Genomic DNA, 18156 nt, shown 5'->3' on the forward strand with positions numbered 1-18156 from the left:
TCGTGAGGATAAGCGGTTAAGAAAATGGGTGGATGGATAACAAGGTACAGAAATGATTTCCAGATCGGCACAGGAAATACGCTTAATCCGTCAGAAAATCAACTACAAATCATGCATATTCATCTGTCTTTGCAAATACAATTATATGCTCTTCCACTGGATGGAAGATTCCCATTCAAGCCGGTGTGTAGTCACTTTGTGAAATTTTTTGTTTTTCCCTGATATGAAATATAGCGTGTGCTTTAAGGCTCAATAAAAGTTTGGGAACTGGACTGTATATGTAGACAGATGACCATTTTATTTTCACCTTAACTCACCACCAACCAACGAAAATGATTGCATACATACAAGTGTAACCGGTACGACCGAATGCAAAAATAGAAGCATTGTTGGTAGAAAAAGCTCGTAATTGTCGGGGGGAACGGGGGGCTTTGGTGTTATGCTAATAACGGCTTTGAATGTGAAATTTCCCCTGACAAAGGGGCTGCAAGAGAAGGGGGGATGGGACGGGTACAGCGACGAAGGCTGATCACATTAAAGAGAGGGAGGGGGGACAGCGTTGGGTGGGCGGGGCGAAACAGGCGAGGACTTCCTGCTTCGTGGACACGTGGTTCCGTATCTCAATGCCTGTCAGTGGAGGCGACGCGCTCCAACGCACCTCTCCCTTTTTCTTTTTCTTTTTTGCTCCTTGAAGAACCTTTTCCTCGTCTTACTCCCGCCCTCCTTCTCTCGTCAACTTTGTTCGTGTTGATAGCAGCCGACTGGCAGGCCGCGCGCTCGCTGGTTCGAGAGAAGCGTGAAGTGCTAAGGTGTGCCTGTGCGATATTGTATGCGTGTGTGTGGGGGAGCTGGCCGGCCGTCCGCGTTGTCCTCCCCAACATCCCGCCTCGTTGTGTCGGTCATGACGCTGGAAGCGATTCGCTACCGTGCCGGGTCTCTGCAGATCCTCAACCAGCTGGTGCTGCCTCACCAGACAGTCTACGATGACATCCGCTCGGTGCAGGACGCCTATGAGGCCATCAAGTCCATGAAGGTATCACACTCCCCTCCCCTCCATGCACGCCGGGTGCATGTGCGTCTCCTTCCCGTCGTGCATGCGCGCCTCTCCCGTCGACTCCTTTGTGCACGCATGTGTGGCCCTGCTCTCGCTACTCTTGGCATGGATTTTTTTTTTGTTTTGGGGTCTTATTCAGCCCCCCACCACCAAATCCGTAACGTATAGGTTACTTATTGTCGAGTGCATACTAGACAATCTGCTTATATACAGCCGCCCGTCAAGCAGACCCCCTCCTTTCTCTGGGAGGGCTTATTGATGAATTATTAATGCCCCCAGCCAGGGTTTTTGTTCGCATTTTTGCCCCTGTTGGGCACTCAGTGACACCCCACTGCATTTATCGCTGCACACTTGACGTCCAGAGGTGAGGATGAGATCTGGACTCGTGCTCTTGGACTTAGTGGGCACATTCACAGATGTTTCAGACCTTTTTTTCCCTTTTCTTCCTCCCAGTCCCAGAAATATGCAGCACTTACAAGTGGGATTGTGTGGTTGTGTCAGCATGAAGAATTGTGCTATAAGCAGATGGGTGATGTCATGATAATGATGATGTACTTCAATGCTAAACGGACAAATGACTATACGTTCTTAGAACTCTAGAACAAGGATTTCAAACTCTTTGCTCACGCTCAGTTAAGGTGAGAATATTATATAAACACAATATACAAGAGAAACATACAGTATGAGTTACGAGGAAGCTTCATTTACATTGCTGCTCGAGTGAATTGGGGAAAGAAAAAAAAGTTATTGACTAGGACTAACAGTCAAACATGCAAATACAAAATGAGAACACAGAAAGCATGTCAAGGTGCTCCTGATGTCGGCCATGGGACCCGTTTAAAAAAAAACATACAAAAAAAAAAAACAGCTCAGGTCCACAGTTGTCGTGACTTCTGGCTTTTCGCAACATAATCCTCCTATCTTTGTTTAAATGGGGTGTTCCTTTTATGGTTTTATTGCATTTTCTTGATTTAAAAAAAGTCTTTAAATACTTTTTAAACATTAAAAACATTTAAACTTATTTTAAGATCCCAAGAGCAATGTCTAATGAAATTATTGTACAGTATAAAGTAAATACTGTAATAATTGTGAAAGAGCATGGGTGTACTGTAATTCTGTTTTCTGAAGTCTGATGATTTCTTTACATTATGCTTATTATTTAGTTTAAATCTGACTAAAAGTGGTGTTTTTGGGTGGGTTGGGACATAGTTTAATCAATTTAAATCGGGAATATTCATTTCCTATGCAATTCAATTGACCTGAGCTCAGGTTGTTCGCAGAACAAATGTTCCACTGTAATTTTACAAAGAAACGATGAGGTTTGGTGTCCATTCCACTGAACACGACTGACTCTTTACCAGGTCCGGGGTGCCCCAGCCATCGCCATCGTAGGATGCCTCAGCTTGGCTGTAGAGTTGCGAGGAGGTGCGGGAGGCGATGACCCGGTGACGTTCATCCGTGAGTCTTTGTGTCGCCTGACGTCAGCCAGGCCCACCGCTGTCAACATGGGCCGCGCCGCACGCGAACTAATGGAGTTTGCCGAGAACGAGAGCATGGAGAAGAACTCCGAGCAGCTGAGAGAAAGGTGGCCAACTTCGATTTGAAATGTTAACTGGGTGGGAGCGCACTTTCTATTAAATGCCCTGATGCCATTTAGGGGTGGGGAAAAATACACATCCCAGTGTAGTGTTGGAATTGAAAGTGATAATAGGGATAAAAACATGTTTTCACTTACTTGAATTAATTTAATGCTATTAGTGGAAACTCAGCTCAGTAATACAATTATAAGGACAGCTGACTTGCACATTGATGGGATTTAACTCACACTAAAGACTTACATTTTGTAGACTTTGCGAAAATGGGACTAAAGTGTTTTATCTCGGATTGGGAATTGTTTGAATTTGTGGGATTCCATTTTTCTTGATTCTTATTCTTTTCGGGGGCTAGGTCAAAAATGTTTGCATGGAATTATTGAAGGGTGTCCAAATTATCCATCCATCCATTTTCTTAGCTCCTTATCCTCACAAGGGTCACGGGAGTGCTGGAGTCTATCACAGCTGTCAACGGGAAGGAAGTCGGGTACACCCTGAACTAGTTGCCAGCCAATCGCAGGGCACATAGAGACAAACAGCCTCAGGGCAATTTAGAGTGTGCAATTAATGTCGCATGTTTTGGGATGTGGGAGTGTCCGCAGGCATGAGGAGAACATGCAAACTCCACACAGGGAGGGCTGGGATTGAACCCGGGTCCTCAGAACTGTGAGGCCAATGTTTTCAAGCTTCTCCACTTTTCCGCCTGTCCAGATTATGACCATGCATTTTCTTAGCAGCCTGCAGCATAGACTAAATGCACATTATACGCAGGGTTCTTGATAACCAGTATCAATTTCAAACCAATGAACTAAAAGAGATGTGTGTGGAACTAACCCAATCGACTCAATAGTTATCTTCACTTCTTGTTTTAAGATTGAAACCTTTTATTTTGAAGGTTACACACTGTAACTCAGGATTCTGGCACGAAAAATAACTTCAGCGACACTGGTGAATTTTGTAAATGAAAGTAAAATTAGAAAGCAAGAAAAAGAATAATCAATGGAACCAAATGCTATTAAACTGATTCCATGACCTACTCTCCGATGAGGCACAAGGTTAGTGTACATGATGCTTTGAGACAACGTGTAAGTGAATTTTGTCCGAATTCATTGTGATGTAAAGTTGCTAGTTTCACCATTAGTGAAGTTTTAGCTCAATGTTGAGCTTTTTCCCCCCTCTCTCATTCGTTATGATGTGGGTTTTAAGACTAAAATAGACACTGAAAACAATCAGTACAAAAGTGCAACCAACCTTTTCACTTGTTAGCTGCCTCAGTCTTAGCATACACATTTGATTGTTTCACTCTCCCAATGGGACTTAACTGAAGTTCGGCGTGGCCTACAGGCTGAGGCTCGGAACAGGAGTAGTTTGTGTACTTTTAGTTGTGGTCACATGCAGGGAATCTAAATTTAGGTGGCTCGTTGGTGCTAACATTTGTACGTAAAAAAATTTTGATGGTGTTCTCTCAGTCATGCTCTGAAGCTTCGATAAACATTGTTTAGGCCATGTCAATAAATATTGACAATGGTCAGCATTGCACAAGTAGCATTACGCAAACCTATTAGTTGATGTCAAAGTATGCAGTATATTGGAGGGTTGTCATTCATATGCCACCTTACATGGAAGATATCCCATAAATCAAATATGCTAGACATTTTGTCTTTAAATTTTAAGGCTACTGTTGGGCCAAATGGTTGGTCATTGATTACGTCACATGACAAGAAGTTTTGTTGTACCTGAGAAAATATGTCTGGCTCAAATAGTCACCCTCCATAGCAAATGGGGTCAATATTGGGGCTAAAATTCTGTAATCTAATTGTGGAGTCTGAGGCTGACTCTGTGTAAAGGTGCTGCCCTTCCACATTAAGAGGAGTCAGCTTGAGTGGCTCTGTGATCTGGTTAGGGTGCCTCCTGGACTCCTCCCTTTTGAGGTGTTCCACCGGCCATATCCCACAAGGAGGAAGCCCCTTGGGTTGACGCTGATGAAGTTCCGTGGCCTGGGTAAGCCTTTGCAGAGCTGTCGAGTGGAACTGAATAAATGTACTGTGTACTCTACAGTATGCCTAGTTTGTAAAACCTTCATATTAAGATGACACAATGTATATGGTGGTCCCTCGTGAATGGGGACAGAAACTTGCAAGGAATTACTGACACCCCTCACTGCTTATTACCTACAGATGTCACAAGATGGCGCCAAAGCACTACTTTTGAATAAAATTCCATCCAGTTTCCAAGCCGCTTATCCTCACAAGGACTTCATAGCATTAGTTCCTCAATTTGGAATTTTCTGGAAAGTATCTTCTGCGATAACTGGTGTTTCGTTGTAACATTAAGATGGCTACTAAAAATGATTTTTTTCTTCAAGCTCACAGTAATGTAGCCACAGCTTCCTTGAGTTGAAGCACATCTGCCTTCCATTGGTTCTCGTTTGAGTCTCTTCACGTTGTCTGTAGTCCTATTAAGGCCATCTTCTTTTGAGATCCTCTTGTTCATTTTGCCTCATTATGCACTTATATTGTACTAACTCTGGAGCCCTGTCATAAATCAGAATATGTCTCATGCCTACTATTAGCGGCTACATCAGCAATGACCTCTGAATGATCCAGTTCCGTTGGTACTAATGCAGCGTAAGCAATGATTGACAGGTGCTGTGGTGCTTTGGATTACAGTCTTCTATTTGCAGCATTGGGCTACAAGTTCATCTTAATTTCATCTGTCCAACAGTTGCCTTTGAGTAAATCTAATCTGTCCTTTGTGCTTTTAAGTCTTACCAATGGTGTGAACTCTGTGGTAATGGGCTGAACTTATATTGCCCCTGCTCATGCACTTGCATTCACACATTGATGTAACCGTAGCAGGAGCCCCTATGTTTGCTTTGCTCAAGGATACTTTAGAAAACAAAGTTTCGAGGGCTGAGTCAACCATTGCCCAATCTCTAGACTCCCACTTTAAGTGAGCCATCTCGTGTACTTTCTTTAGTAGTGACATGACAACGTCCTTACGGATTGGATGTTGCTACTGGTAGCTAATAATTTTCCTTAAACATAAAGTTTGCCATTTGTGGTCTTTTAAACATTTGTTTGCTGCTCCTTCTACGAATGTATTCTTTCTTTTTAATAGTGTAGCAGATTGGAGATTTGGCAACTCCTTTAGTTTATGCCATCTGTCATTTTGTTTTTTAAGCCCGATATTGTTCCATTAATCTTGCATGGAAAGTTCTTTTAACCACGCAAGAGATTCCAAAGGCAGCTACTAAATGTCTTCCAAAACCTGGAATCAGTTGATGATTTTTAAATTCCCATTATATGACTGAAGTAGAAGTGTCACATTGGCCTTGTCAATAGTTACTCTATATTTGAGCATTGGTAATCACATCAATAAGTCATTGGAATATTCTGTTATCCGTTATCTGTGCCGCTTACCCTCAAAACGATCACAGGAGTGCTGGAACCTATACCTGCTACCTTCAGCCAAGAGGAGGGGTACACCCTCAACTGGTTGCCAGTCAATCCACATTGCACCACACCTAGCTTTATCCCCTACCATCAGTAAAGTCCAGCAATGCGATTCTAATCAATGTCTTTTTTTTTTTTTCCACACCCAAGTATCATTTGTCACAACACAGCTGTATTATACAAGGTACATGTACCTTAGCAGATGAACGAAAGTGAAAATTGGGAATCCCTCGCTTTAAAGTTCTAAATTCAGATTTAAGTCATTGTGAAACACCATGGCTGAAGCCAAAGCATGTGATGCAACGGCTAACTTTTGAACGAAATACAAAAGCTAAAAGATCTTTTGTTCTAATGGAGACACCTTCCAAGCAGATCTGAATTTAATTGTTCATATGTAGCTTATATATCTGCTTTAAATTAGTTATTCACTCGTAAGGGACTCACAGAAGTGGTTCTTGAAGGGGGACAGACAGCTGTGGTGTCAATGGGATTGCAAAGTTCTGCAAATTTCCATAGTTCAAAAACTTTCCGTGGAAATCAATGGCAATAATGTTATGTTTAACCTTCAGACCATTTTATAAATACCTGTAGCTATACAGATATACATATTAATACTAGTTGCATTACATTAGAACTCAGCATGTCAGTTATGAGTGTGTAGTCGTCTTTTCCCAACTTGGATCTCATATATATGCATACGTAAGCATACTACTGATCCTCACAAGGGTCACAGTGGTGCTGGTGCCTATGTCTGCTATCATCGAGCAGGAAGCGGGTTACACCCTGAACTGGCTGTTAGCCAATCACAGGGCACATGGAGACAGACAACAGTACCTTCACAATCACACTTTGGAGCAATTTAGAGTGTCCAATCAATGTTGCATGTTTTTGGGATATGGGAGGAAACCGGAGTGCTCGGAGAAAACCCACATAGGCACGGGGAGAATATGCAAACTCCAAACAGGCGGGGCAAGGATTGAACCTTCACTAGATCTATCAACATTTTCCTGTGTTTTTCTTGATCTTTTGCTTTGCGGGTTCGTCCTCATTGTTGTTTTGCCAATGTACAGTAAGCCCTTGCCCATTCGCGGTTCACTGTTCGAGGCCCCGCATATTCACGGACTTTGGTCTCAGTTTTTTTTTTTTTTTTAATTTAACATATTTTCACAATTGTAAAGATCTTAAATTCTCTTCTAAATAGACAGGGTGCCACATTAGACATGGCGCCTTACAATGTGGAGCACCTTATGTGCACACTGAGTTCCAACATTTGTAATTGTTGTTGTGACTTTTCCAACACCGTACGCTTACACGCTGGTTAAACTGCGTGCCAGCTCGTGTTTTAGTGTGTATCTGAGCTACCATTTTCTACTCACGAGGCAGTGAGGAACAATTGCATTTCACATCTGAAAGTAAAAGAAGCAGACATTGCCCCCCACACAGCCTGTGTAGGCAGGCCATTACTGACGATTTTATGTACACTCACGGTGTCTTATCGAAACTGTGACATGCTGACAGTGTAACCAGTGTGTATTAATACTGCATCCATTTTTCTTTTTTTTTGTTTTTTTATTGGCGGGGTGTAAGGAGTGCAACCCATTCAAATAACGGGGGAACACGGTACTCACTATCTGTGTCATGCCAATTCGTAAGAAAAATTGTCCATCCATTCATTTTCTGAATCGCTTCTCTTCACCATGGTCACGGGCCTGCTGGAGCCTATCCCAGTTCTAAAGGCTTTTAACCCATCAAGCAGAGCCAAGGCTACCTTCATTAAACGGAACCCACGGAACCCAAATAATGCACTCTGGACCTCCTCCAAACTGCATGTTTCAGCTCCGTTTTTGAACTTTCAGTTGGATTTAGAACAGGCTCTTTAGAATAGTCTCTTTTGTTCTTAGTCATTCTTTTGTTGTTTGTTTTTACCCATGTGGATTTGGTCACTATCCTGTCGAGGTACCATAAGGCTCTGAGGTGGAAGAAGGAAAGCAGCCTCAAAACATAATCAAGCTTCCTTTGTGTTTCACAATCGGCACAGTGTTCTTCTCTTGTAAATGGTTCTTTTTCACCTCTGTAAACATGGAGCTGATGTGACCTGCCCAAAAAACTCCAGCTTTGACTCCTCTGTCCAAATAGCATTTTCCAAGAAGCTGTCTGGTTTGCCAACATGCATTTTTGGCATGTTCCAGTCTTGCCACTTTCACGTTAATTACAATTACCATTGTGATGTTTTCTTTCTTTAAGTGTAACAACACTTGAGCCTGTGCCGAGTCTAAAAACAGTTGTAGCAACAATTTTGTCTACTTGTATACATGCACTTAGCCTGAAAACAGAGTGTTTATCAAATACTCAATGGGAGCATCTCACCTCTTGCACCCCCCCAACAGTGTAATAGCCTGGATTGAAGACATGCTGGAGCGAGACGTCAATGACAACAAGAAGATCGGCAACTATGGTGCCCAGCATATCCTTTCGGGCGTCCCGAGGGACTCCGTGACCATCCTGACACACTGCAACACTGGCTCGCTCGCTACGGCTGGATACGGGACTGCTCTAGGTAGGGTTAATTGTGAGGGGCGGCTGTTGTGTCTGTATTGCTGTAAGTGTACTTAAGAAGTGAATCTGGGTGTGTAGGAGTTGTGCGGAGCCTCCACACACTGGGCAGGCTCAAACGTGTCTACTGCACAGAGACGAGGCCGTACAACCAGGGGTCTCGACTCACAGCGTACGAAGCCGTTGCAGAGGGAATCCCCGCTACGCTCATCACAGACAGCATGGCGGCCCTCACCATGAGAGAAATGAACATCACAGGTTTGGGTTTCCCGCTTATTTTCCTCCTCGTATTTCTTCCATTTCACATCCATCTCACCTGAACCCTGTTTACTTTCATTCTCAGCTGTGGTGGTAGGAGCAGACAGGGTGGTTGCCAATGGCGACACAGCTAACAAAGTGGGAACTTACCAGCTAGCCATTGCGGCCAAGCATCACGGGATTCCTTTCTATGTGGCCGCTCCCAGCACGTCATGTGACTTAAGCCTGGAAAGTGGCAGGGACATCATCATCGAAGTCCGCCCACCCGAGGAACTCACCAGTATAAATGGAGTCCCCATTGCTGCTTCAGGTATGAAAAAAAACCTGTGTAAAAACATGCGTATGCTCATGCAGGTTAGGTGGAATTTTGAATTATGTACTCTTTTTTAAAGTGCCATACCCAATGCATATATAATTAAAGAAACTGCAAAAATGGTTTTATGTTGTTTCCATGTTCCTCATACACTTGTAAATGTTTCTTGCACAGCTCATCTATTTTGGCGAAATATTAATTTCGTAATGAATGTGATATCTGTTCAATGAAAATTAGGTTTTCAAAGGGATACAAAATTTCTGGTTCATTTCTAGAACGTTTCCAGTAAATTTCAAATTAAAAATGTTCAATAATGTTTTGTCATAAGCAGGCAATCACCCTTGCAAAATAGCCCGCAGACAAATGTATTACAGTATCTTAATTGTGCCAGTTTGAGTGGTGGCATGTATGGAGTTAACTCCTAATTAAAAAAAATTGCCCACAACACAAAGCAAGAACTCACCTAAGTGACAGCTTATAAGTTGGGCAATTTTGTAAATTACTTCTTTTTTTTAAACTTCCCCTTAAGTCCATTGGAAAGGTCCTGACTGAGATTTTGTTGTTGTTGTTGTTGCAACAAATCAAATCAATGTAAAAATGGAAACACAGCACATGGCATGGTTATCATGAACAAAAGTCCTCCTTTCTACAAAGGTCTTGAAATGGACATTGATTGATTTTAACTCTTTGCATAACTTGTTCACAGTCTGAACTCTTAAGGTTAACGTGAATGCTTGCGCTAACACAATATGACAGATGTCACAGCTGGTCGACCAATATTAAAGACCAATGGTGTGTGTGTGGGGGGGGGGTTCAGGGTCGCCATGGAAACAGAGCTGCTGTTGACTTCATAAGATAGTGTAGACTAGTGTTCCCCAAACTTCTTCCCACCGCGGACCCGTTTGGAGTAGGGAATTTTCTCACAGAGCGGATATACATATATAAATAAATATAACATACAGAGATATATGCACACTTGCCTCGCTTCTGCTTCCTCGTTTGCCGTCCGTGGTGGGTGCACTGTGGGCGCGATATAAGAGTGGGCGTCAGAGTTGTTGTAGTCCCCAGAACAGACTCCAGTTCTGTAGTTCCTTAATGAGGGTAGACTTTCGACTCTATAAGAGTAATTCTGCCTGTCGAGGAGAAACCTACAACAGTATCTGTATCAGAGCGGACTTGGTGCATGAGCGATAACTGTTGCAATAAACCCAAATTTTAAGTAGGACTCCGGTTATCGTGTTTTTTCGTTTGTGAACATTCGTTCAAAAGAATAAATCTTTTCAGTAAATGAAATGATTTTTTTCTTTGAGCTCTGCCGCCATTAGCTGGCCCGCTGCGACCGGAAGCTTGAAGGGTTCGAGTCGGCTGGGACTGGAAGCAGAAGCATTATGTTCAATCTCGACATGTCAATTGAGACGCGCAGCTGTTGCAATAAAGAAAATACGGTAAATTTTCAAAATAAAAGAAACTGACACATAACTTGCAACTCAACAAAAATGATCTAAATTGGTCATTCTTTCTCTGTGGCCTGGTAACAATTGCCTCACAGCGCGGTACAGGTCTGCAGGCTGGTGGTTGGGGACCACTCGCACATCTCTCTCGCTTTTCTGTTGTCTTGATGAACAGAACCTCTTTGTCTGTCCAGATGTCAACATCTACGTTCTTAGTTTTGTATCTATCATGAATGTAACATTTAGTCTGCAGTACATCAGCCGTACTCGTTCAGCCAACCGTACCCCAATTTATGTTGTAACCTGTTGAAGAATATGACAGTTGGACAAATATTATTCTCTGCATTTAACCCATCACAGAAGCAACAATCGGCTTATTGCAGGGGTACAAGTTTTATCTTTGTGTCTTGCTCAAGGGCACCATAGCCATGGGGGTCATCTAAAATCTTCACACTAGCAGGCAATGTAAATCACTGCTTGAATGTGACTGTAATGTTCATGTTACAGAACCTTGATGGATTAACTTTTGTAAAACGTAGAATATAAATGTAATGTGATTTAAAAAAAAACATTATGGATTTTATGTTGTTTGTTGTTTTTCAAGCTTCCTGTAAGCGTAATGTAAGTCCCCATTCTGGTTGTGGCTGTGGTGGAGCCCAACCCAGCTGACTTTGGGTGAGAGGTTGGATCCACTCTGAAGTACTTGTCACCTTTTCCTGAGGTGGCTAAAGTACTCAAACTCTAACCTGCTTATACGCTGTACAAGTACTTATATTTGTATATAAAAAAAAAAAAAAAGTCTTGTAAGAGTGGAAGTAGTGATTCAAGTCCTGTATTTGCTGAAAACTTCTCTGTACACGAGTTACTTTCCGTCTTTATCTACTGAGATTGTACTCATACTGAAGAAAAAGTAGGAAAAAAAACCTTTCATAGATGGGGATATCTTGCTTTTCGGAATCTGTTGCTGTCCTGAATGCGCCCTGCCCAGTTCCAGGTTCTCCATGTTGCTACTCCCTTTACGTCATTTGTCTTGTCTTATTTGCAGAGTTTGGGGGGGGGGGGGGAAGCAACAATAATCTTTTGACAAGGGAGTAAAAAGTAGAGATGTTTTTCAATGTAGGAAGTAAATGTAGTGTGTTGTGAAAATAATTGCTCATGTACAGACATGAAAAATCTATTTAAATACTGTAACAAATGATTTGTACTTACTTCTAAGTTACATCCTTAGCACTGCCTTTTTCCTTCGGATAACCTGCAACCCCTGCTCCTGCAGGTATCGAGGTGTGGAACCCAGCATTTGACGTGACTCCTCATCAGCTCATCACGGGAGGAATCATCACAGAGTTGGGGGTCTTCCTTCCCTCAGAGCTGCAGGCAGCCCTCACTGGCCGCCTGACTGCTCTCTAGAGCGCTAACTGCTGGCACTTTGGTGCCACTGCACCTTACTGTCAGACACTCAAAGACACTCATCTTGTTATATCTCACACACGTACACTGTCATGATCCATCCTTCCATCCATCCATTTTCGACACTGCTCATCCTGGTTCGGGTCGCGGGGCGCTGGAGCCCATCTCTTCGAGCGAAAGGTGGACTACACCCTGAACTGGTCGCCAGTCAGTCGCAGGGCACATATAGACAAAGAAAATCGTTCACACCGTCACTGAGTGGGAAGGGAAGCCACGCTGCCCGTGCCAAAGTCAGGCAAGTGTACCACTATGCCATCAGTGACCCACAGTCATGATGTGATTACATTTTGGTTAAAAAAAAAAAAAAAAAAATTAAAGCAGTCAAATGTCAGCAGAAGAAAACGTTTTTACCTTTCCCACGCTTTTGCGCACACTTACACAAAGTGAAATACACTGCAGTGAGGCAAACAGACGCGTGCAAATACCCCCACTCCTTTTTCTTAGTTTTCCCACAATGACTCCAGTTTCTCAGTTGTCATGCTGCTCATAATTTTTGGCTGTTTTATTGTCTTTTCAAAAGGCTCAGCTGACTCTATAATCATTTAACTGTGATTGGCAACAAATTTTGAGTCATAACTGAGGGGAATTTTCTGGTCAACTGCAAACAGTAATCCTGTTGAACAGATTGGTTTTCATATTAAATTTAGGATTCTGATCAGTTATGGTTTCTGTAGGTGCTGCTGTCCACTTGTAAATATATGTCTGTCCTTGCTGGTAGCGTGTGCAACGTGCAAGACAAATCCACGTCTACTGCTGATTTAAAAACTTAAAATGACACGTGGTGGCATCAAAATGTTATATTAACATTTCATTTTTGTCTTTGTGTGGATACTTTAGTAGGAATGTCATCCAAATTTATAGCTGTACTATGAAAAAAAAAAAATCATTTTTTTAGCCTGTGTGGGATTCTTTTTCAAAAAGACTTTTAAGGGCCCCAAGATGACACATGGCTGTATTTATACAGTACTTATTACAATATTATCCACTAACAGTATATATGTAGCCATACTTCTTTCCAAACCATTTTCACCACGTTCATCATTTTCTGCACTCTTCTAGAATCTAGAAAAAGGGAGAGAGAGTACTGTATCACCTAAACAGCTTTTGCTGTGACTCCTCAAATTCAGTGTACGTACACAGCTAGGGACAGTTGATCACTAAATAAAAGTTTGACATTCAAGTGTGAATTGTTGATTTTTTTTTTTTTTACCCTCTATTAACAAGGGTGGGTTATTTATTGTTTCTTCTTGGTACCCACTGAACTTGCCAATTAGAAATGACTTTCAGAAAGCAAAAATGAGCCAAATGGCTGATTGGCACACTGAAAATTCTCCGGGAGGTCTTTCCTAGCTGCAGATCCTCTGAAGTTCCTTGTATTTTTGCTGACACCTGTATAAACTGAGAAATGCTGCACTCCTGAAAAAAAAACGTGCACACTTCGTACTAGCTGCTGATCACGCTCACTGAATAATCTGAAGAGTAGGATATTTCACTTATGTAGACCAAATTAAAGTGAGTTTATACAAAAACAATCATTGCCATAAATTAAGAGGCAGAGTGATTATGTGCATACTTCTCTCGTGTTTCATTGTGGGTGTGGGTGTTCTCTGGAGAAGGCTAAGGTGACCTGAGATTAATGCAAAACAAGCAATTTTCTATTCAATTTAGTCTTTTTACATTTGTGTTCTTCAGATTTAAATTCAAATGCTCATTTGAAAAATCTGAGTAATTCTTTTAATGAAATCTTAGGTTCTCAAGTTTTTTGGGGGTGGTTGGTGTTGGTGGCAGATAGTTGTTGACTGTTTCATTTCGGAGATGTTTGTGTGTACTGTAATTTTTTTTAAATAACTAAGCCAAATGTGTTCTGGTTGTATTCTTTCATTTAACTAATTTAAAAATATTGCTTCCAGTATTTTTTAAAATAACTTAACCAAATGTGTTCTGGTTGTATTCTTTCAATTAACTAATTTAAAAATATTCCAATAACCTGGGCTTTATTTAGTCTTTATTTTACTGGTCCAAGATTGTTTCAAAACGCTTTGTGAACCTGTCCCAGCTTTGTTTCTCTATTGGAAGAAATATAGTATACAGGTGCAACTTGATGAATTAGAATTTGTCTTCTTTGATTTCAGTTGTTCACAAAAAATGTAAAGAGTAAAATGCCCGTTTTGTTTTGTTTCCATTTTTTTCTGATAGCTTGCAGCCAACAAAAAACCCAAATTCAACACATCAAAAACAATGAATTTTAATATCAAAATAATGTAGGTGCTGTCCTTCTAGAAAGTATGTTTAAGGAATCTCTATGGAAGAATTACTAAACTTTCCTGCAATCAGATTTATTGAGAAACACCTAAATATTGAATGTCTTTTCGTAGAGCAGCATTACAGTCCACCATACGCCCTCCTTCTCTCTCGTGTTTTCATCAAGACCAAACAGAATTGTACATTAACAAGTCTTCTGGGTTGATCATTTATTTGGATTTGGTTGAAGGGGCAGGGATGCTTATTGCGTATTGATTAACACAGTCATTATGTGCAGACAGTCTATTTTCACCCCTCCATATACTGTACAGCTCTGGGTTTCAACCTCTATTATTTGTGTTCAAATGAAAGTGTGAAGGATCCCATTCACATTATGTCCTCATCTCAAAACTAAAGCGATGTGGTGGATAACCAAACACAGACTCAAATTATGTTATAGGGCAAGCAAACACACTGCAATGTGTAATGTGGGAGAAAATACAAGACTTATGGTCTTAGGGGAGTCACATTTTAAAGTTGCATTTTCGAGAAATTGGGTAGCATCTTGAGATCCCAAAGGAGCACTGAGAGGTCGAGAGATAATCATGAAATACCTTTTTTTTTTAATCTGTAGAATTTGTCCTTATTTTTTTAAATGATCTTATTGCTTTGATTTTATTTTTAAAATTCTGTTTCGACTCTCGGCGATGCTATTTATTGGCACGCAAGCACCTGTGTACTTGGAGTAATGTTGTATTGTATAGAATAGACTCACACATACGATACGTAGCAATGTTATGGCTGTCTAATAATATACAGTTTTTTTTCTCGTTCTTGAAGATTTAAGCACTCTAGAATGTTTGTACGCCACAACGATTTACAGTGCAGCAATTTCTTGAACATGATATTGTGATTCCAACTGACTTGAGTCCTTTGCTTGTTTTTATTGGAAAGGGCTAGTGAGCCATGCACACTACCTCAACGCCAACAAAATTTGGCAAGCATGGATACAAGGACTTAATATGTTTACACGTGGATGTAAAAAAAAAAAAAAGAAAAAAGAGCTACTCAGCAGTACGGACACACATTTCCTCCAACTTTTTAATTATTGTATTTTCAACTCAAATTTGACATTCAGGCATTTGTATAATCAATTAAAAATACATAACATCTATTGTATAGCTTTCCACAAATGTCTGACAAGGTGCCATAATTTTGCATGATCTGTAGTATTACCTTTATAGTACAGTATTTCCTTAAGAAGGAGTTTTGTTCGGATGGCCTCCTGTACAGTATGTTATTGTCACCACTTGATCTTTGTTTAATTTCGTCATATGGAAATAGTTCTTGACTCTTTTAAAAAAATACACCTATAACCATAATGAAATCGGGTACAGTCTTTTCACAGAAAAAAGAATAAAACCTCTGTTAAATGCGTTTTTTGTGCCATGGTCGCACGATGTTAGTATCGTAATATAAACAATAGGCGGCGGTAGAGCAAAAAGTAGAAAACGTTCACGACAGAAGAAGAGGTTTGACGGCAGGTCTTCCGGTTAGCCAAAATGGCGCAAGGTACGCAGAAGTTTAAAGCTCAACGTCCTAGAGCCGTGAAAAAACAACAACAGAACAAACAGAAGGGACCAAAGAAAGGAGGTAACAATTGCCCATTTTATCTGTTATTAAGTGATGCGAGCTATAAAACGTAAAGGGTTAGGAGTTGAGTAATAGCATCCTGTGCGCTGCACGTGTGTCTGTTTGTGTTTACGATTTCTGTTGTAATTATCGTCTCAAATCAAATATCGTCTAACTAAATTCACGGTGCCTACGAAAATTGTGTGTCGCATATCGCTTATAGCTATTTCCCCTCGCATTTGGGGCCAGCAGCTTATAAGCGCTAATAGCCGTGATATACAGCTCTGAAAAATTCACCGGTTCCTCTTTTTCCATTTAAAAGTTGAAAAATTGTGCATTTTTTTTTAAAAAATTCGATAACATACTGCTGTCAATATAGCTCCTATATTCCAAGTATAAATTGTCGTTTAAGAGCTTTTAATTGCGAAAAATTGCTAAAAAAACCCCCAAGGTCTTTTATTTATTTATTATGGTAACCACAGTTCATAAAAAAGAAACATTTTCTCTTGAAGGGAGGATCATTGCGCCCAAGAAGGCTCAAGTGATTCAACAGCAAAAACTCAAGAAGGTAAGATGTTTCACCAAAGCAATGTAGCATACCGCATCACAGCTGTGACAATGAAAAAGAAATGTTTCTCCCAAAACAACTATGCTTTCATTGAGCTGTAATCATTACATGTATCGTTATGGGCTAAATGTTTTACGTACAAATATGTACTGGGAATAAAAATATTGGGCAGCCTGTTAGAGAGGGTGAGTTTACACCCATCAATCAAAGGCTCCCCTCGTCAAAGTGAATGTTCTTATTGTGTCCTTGGGAAGACGCATAACCAACAATGCCCAAGATTCAATGCGGATGGATATTAGGTGGTGGTCTGAGGGGGTCCTCGACACAGAATGGCAGCCACACTTCTATCAGACTACCCCAGGGCAGGTGAAGCTACATAAGTAGCGTACCACCGCCAGGGTGTGACATTAATGACTGAATACTGTATGGAATGGTACAATGCTTGGAATTTGTTTTGGGGGAAAACAACTATATAAGTGTAATGCATTAATATGGTTATCACCCATCCATTCTTCAATTTTCTGTACTGCTTATCCTCACTACGGTCGCAGGTATGCTGCTGGCTATGTCAGCTGACTCCCAGCAAGAGCCTGGCTACACCCTGAGCTGGTTGCCAGCCTCTCGTATCTACTGTTGCTTTCTTTTTTTGTTTGAGTAGTATCACTTTTCATTTTTAAGAATTCTAATTAAACTATTGAACAGTTAATTTCACCAGCCCCTCAAGCTTATCACCCATTTGCTATCTTCCCCAAGGGTCTGGAAGTCGCCATCAGGAACAAGATTGAACATGATGTGACTCAGAAGGCGAGCACATCCCTCCACAAGCCCCTCAATGTGGTCAAAGGCAAGCCAGGAGCCCCTCAATCAGGAAGTAGCTCCAAATAGCGTCGGATACAATGGACTTGGATGAACTTTATGACTTGACAGGAAACACAATTTTTGAAAATCTTAAGGTTCAGGTTACTGCATCTTAACAGTGACCACAGGTTGCTGACTTCTGCCTCAATTCTCTGGTCTCTTCAGTTATGGAAAAAAGTAAACCAGGAGCCAAATATGAATGTGGGAAATGTAACGCCTTTCCTTCTTTAAAAAGTTATATATTTTTCAATGTGATTGATAGTTGTATGACCTCAAAACCAAAATATGTAAATGTCCAGATTTTGAACAGGCAACTGAGATCTTGTCAACAGACATTAAATAAAAGATAACTTTTAATCTTAAAATACTTACTTGTCTGTCATTTCCCGTCAGTTTTTTCTAATTATTTAAAAATGAGCACACATTCCATGCAGATATTTACACACTTTATTGAACCAGAACACTGCTTAAGTGCAATCCAAGCAATCTTTTTATTCTGTGAGCTATATGTCCATTTTCTATAGTGCCCTTCATGAGTGTAAGAGCTGAGTTGGAGCCAGAACTGTACCATTGGACTTCAGCAAGGCTATTGGTACACCCTGGGCCGGTCAATTGTAAGGGCATTTATTTATTCAACTACGGCAGGAAAAATATACTTGATTTAGAAAGTTAATGTACTTTACAAAGGTGTTTAGTTGCTACATTCAGTCAAAC

General features: G+C 41.0%; 2 protein-coding genes across 3 annotated transcripts; both read left to right on the plus strand.

The window, feature by feature from the left end:
- Positions 1-555: 555 nt before the first annotated feature.
- On the plus strand, positions 556-13525 carry mri1 (methylthioribose-1-phosphate isomerase 1). 2 transcript variants are annotated; one of them, XM_061830816.1, is made up of 7 exons: positions 556-809; positions 944-1033; positions 2416-2639; positions 8489-8658; positions 8736-8912; positions 8998-9222; positions 11950-13525. In XM_061830816.1, exons 2-7 carry the CDS (start codon positions 1028-1030, stop codon positions 12081-12083), a joined length of 936 nt encoding a protein of 311 aa, XP_061686800.1. In that variant the 5' UTR covers positions 556-809; positions 944-1027; the 3' UTR covers positions 12084-13525. The 2 variants fall into 2 exon arrangements, with proteins under 2 accessions (XP_061686800.1, XP_061686799.1); XM_061830815.1 differs by having other exon boundaries at positions 556-1033.
- Positions 13526-15879: 2354 nt separating this feature from the next.
- Positions 15880-17807, plus strand: c9h19orf53 (chromosome 9 C19orf53 homolog). Its single transcript, XM_061829344.1, has 3 exons — positions 15880-16037; positions 16529-16584; positions 17338-17807. The coding sequence occupies exons 1-3, from the start codon at positions 15947-15949 to the stop codon at positions 17467-17469; spliced, it is 279 nt and encodes a 92-aa protein (XP_061685328.1). The 5' UTR covers positions 15880-15946; the 3' UTR covers positions 17470-17807.
- Positions 17808-18156: the final 349 nt, after the last annotated feature.

Source organism: Syngnathoides biaculeatus, chromosome 9 (genome assembly GCF_019802595.1).
Source record: "Syngnathoides biaculeatus isolate LvHL_M chromosome 9, ASM1980259v1, whole genome shotgun sequence".
Lineage (NCBI taxonomy): Eukaryota > Metazoa > Chordata > Actinopteri > Syngnathiformes > Syngnathidae > Syngnathoides > Syngnathoides biaculeatus.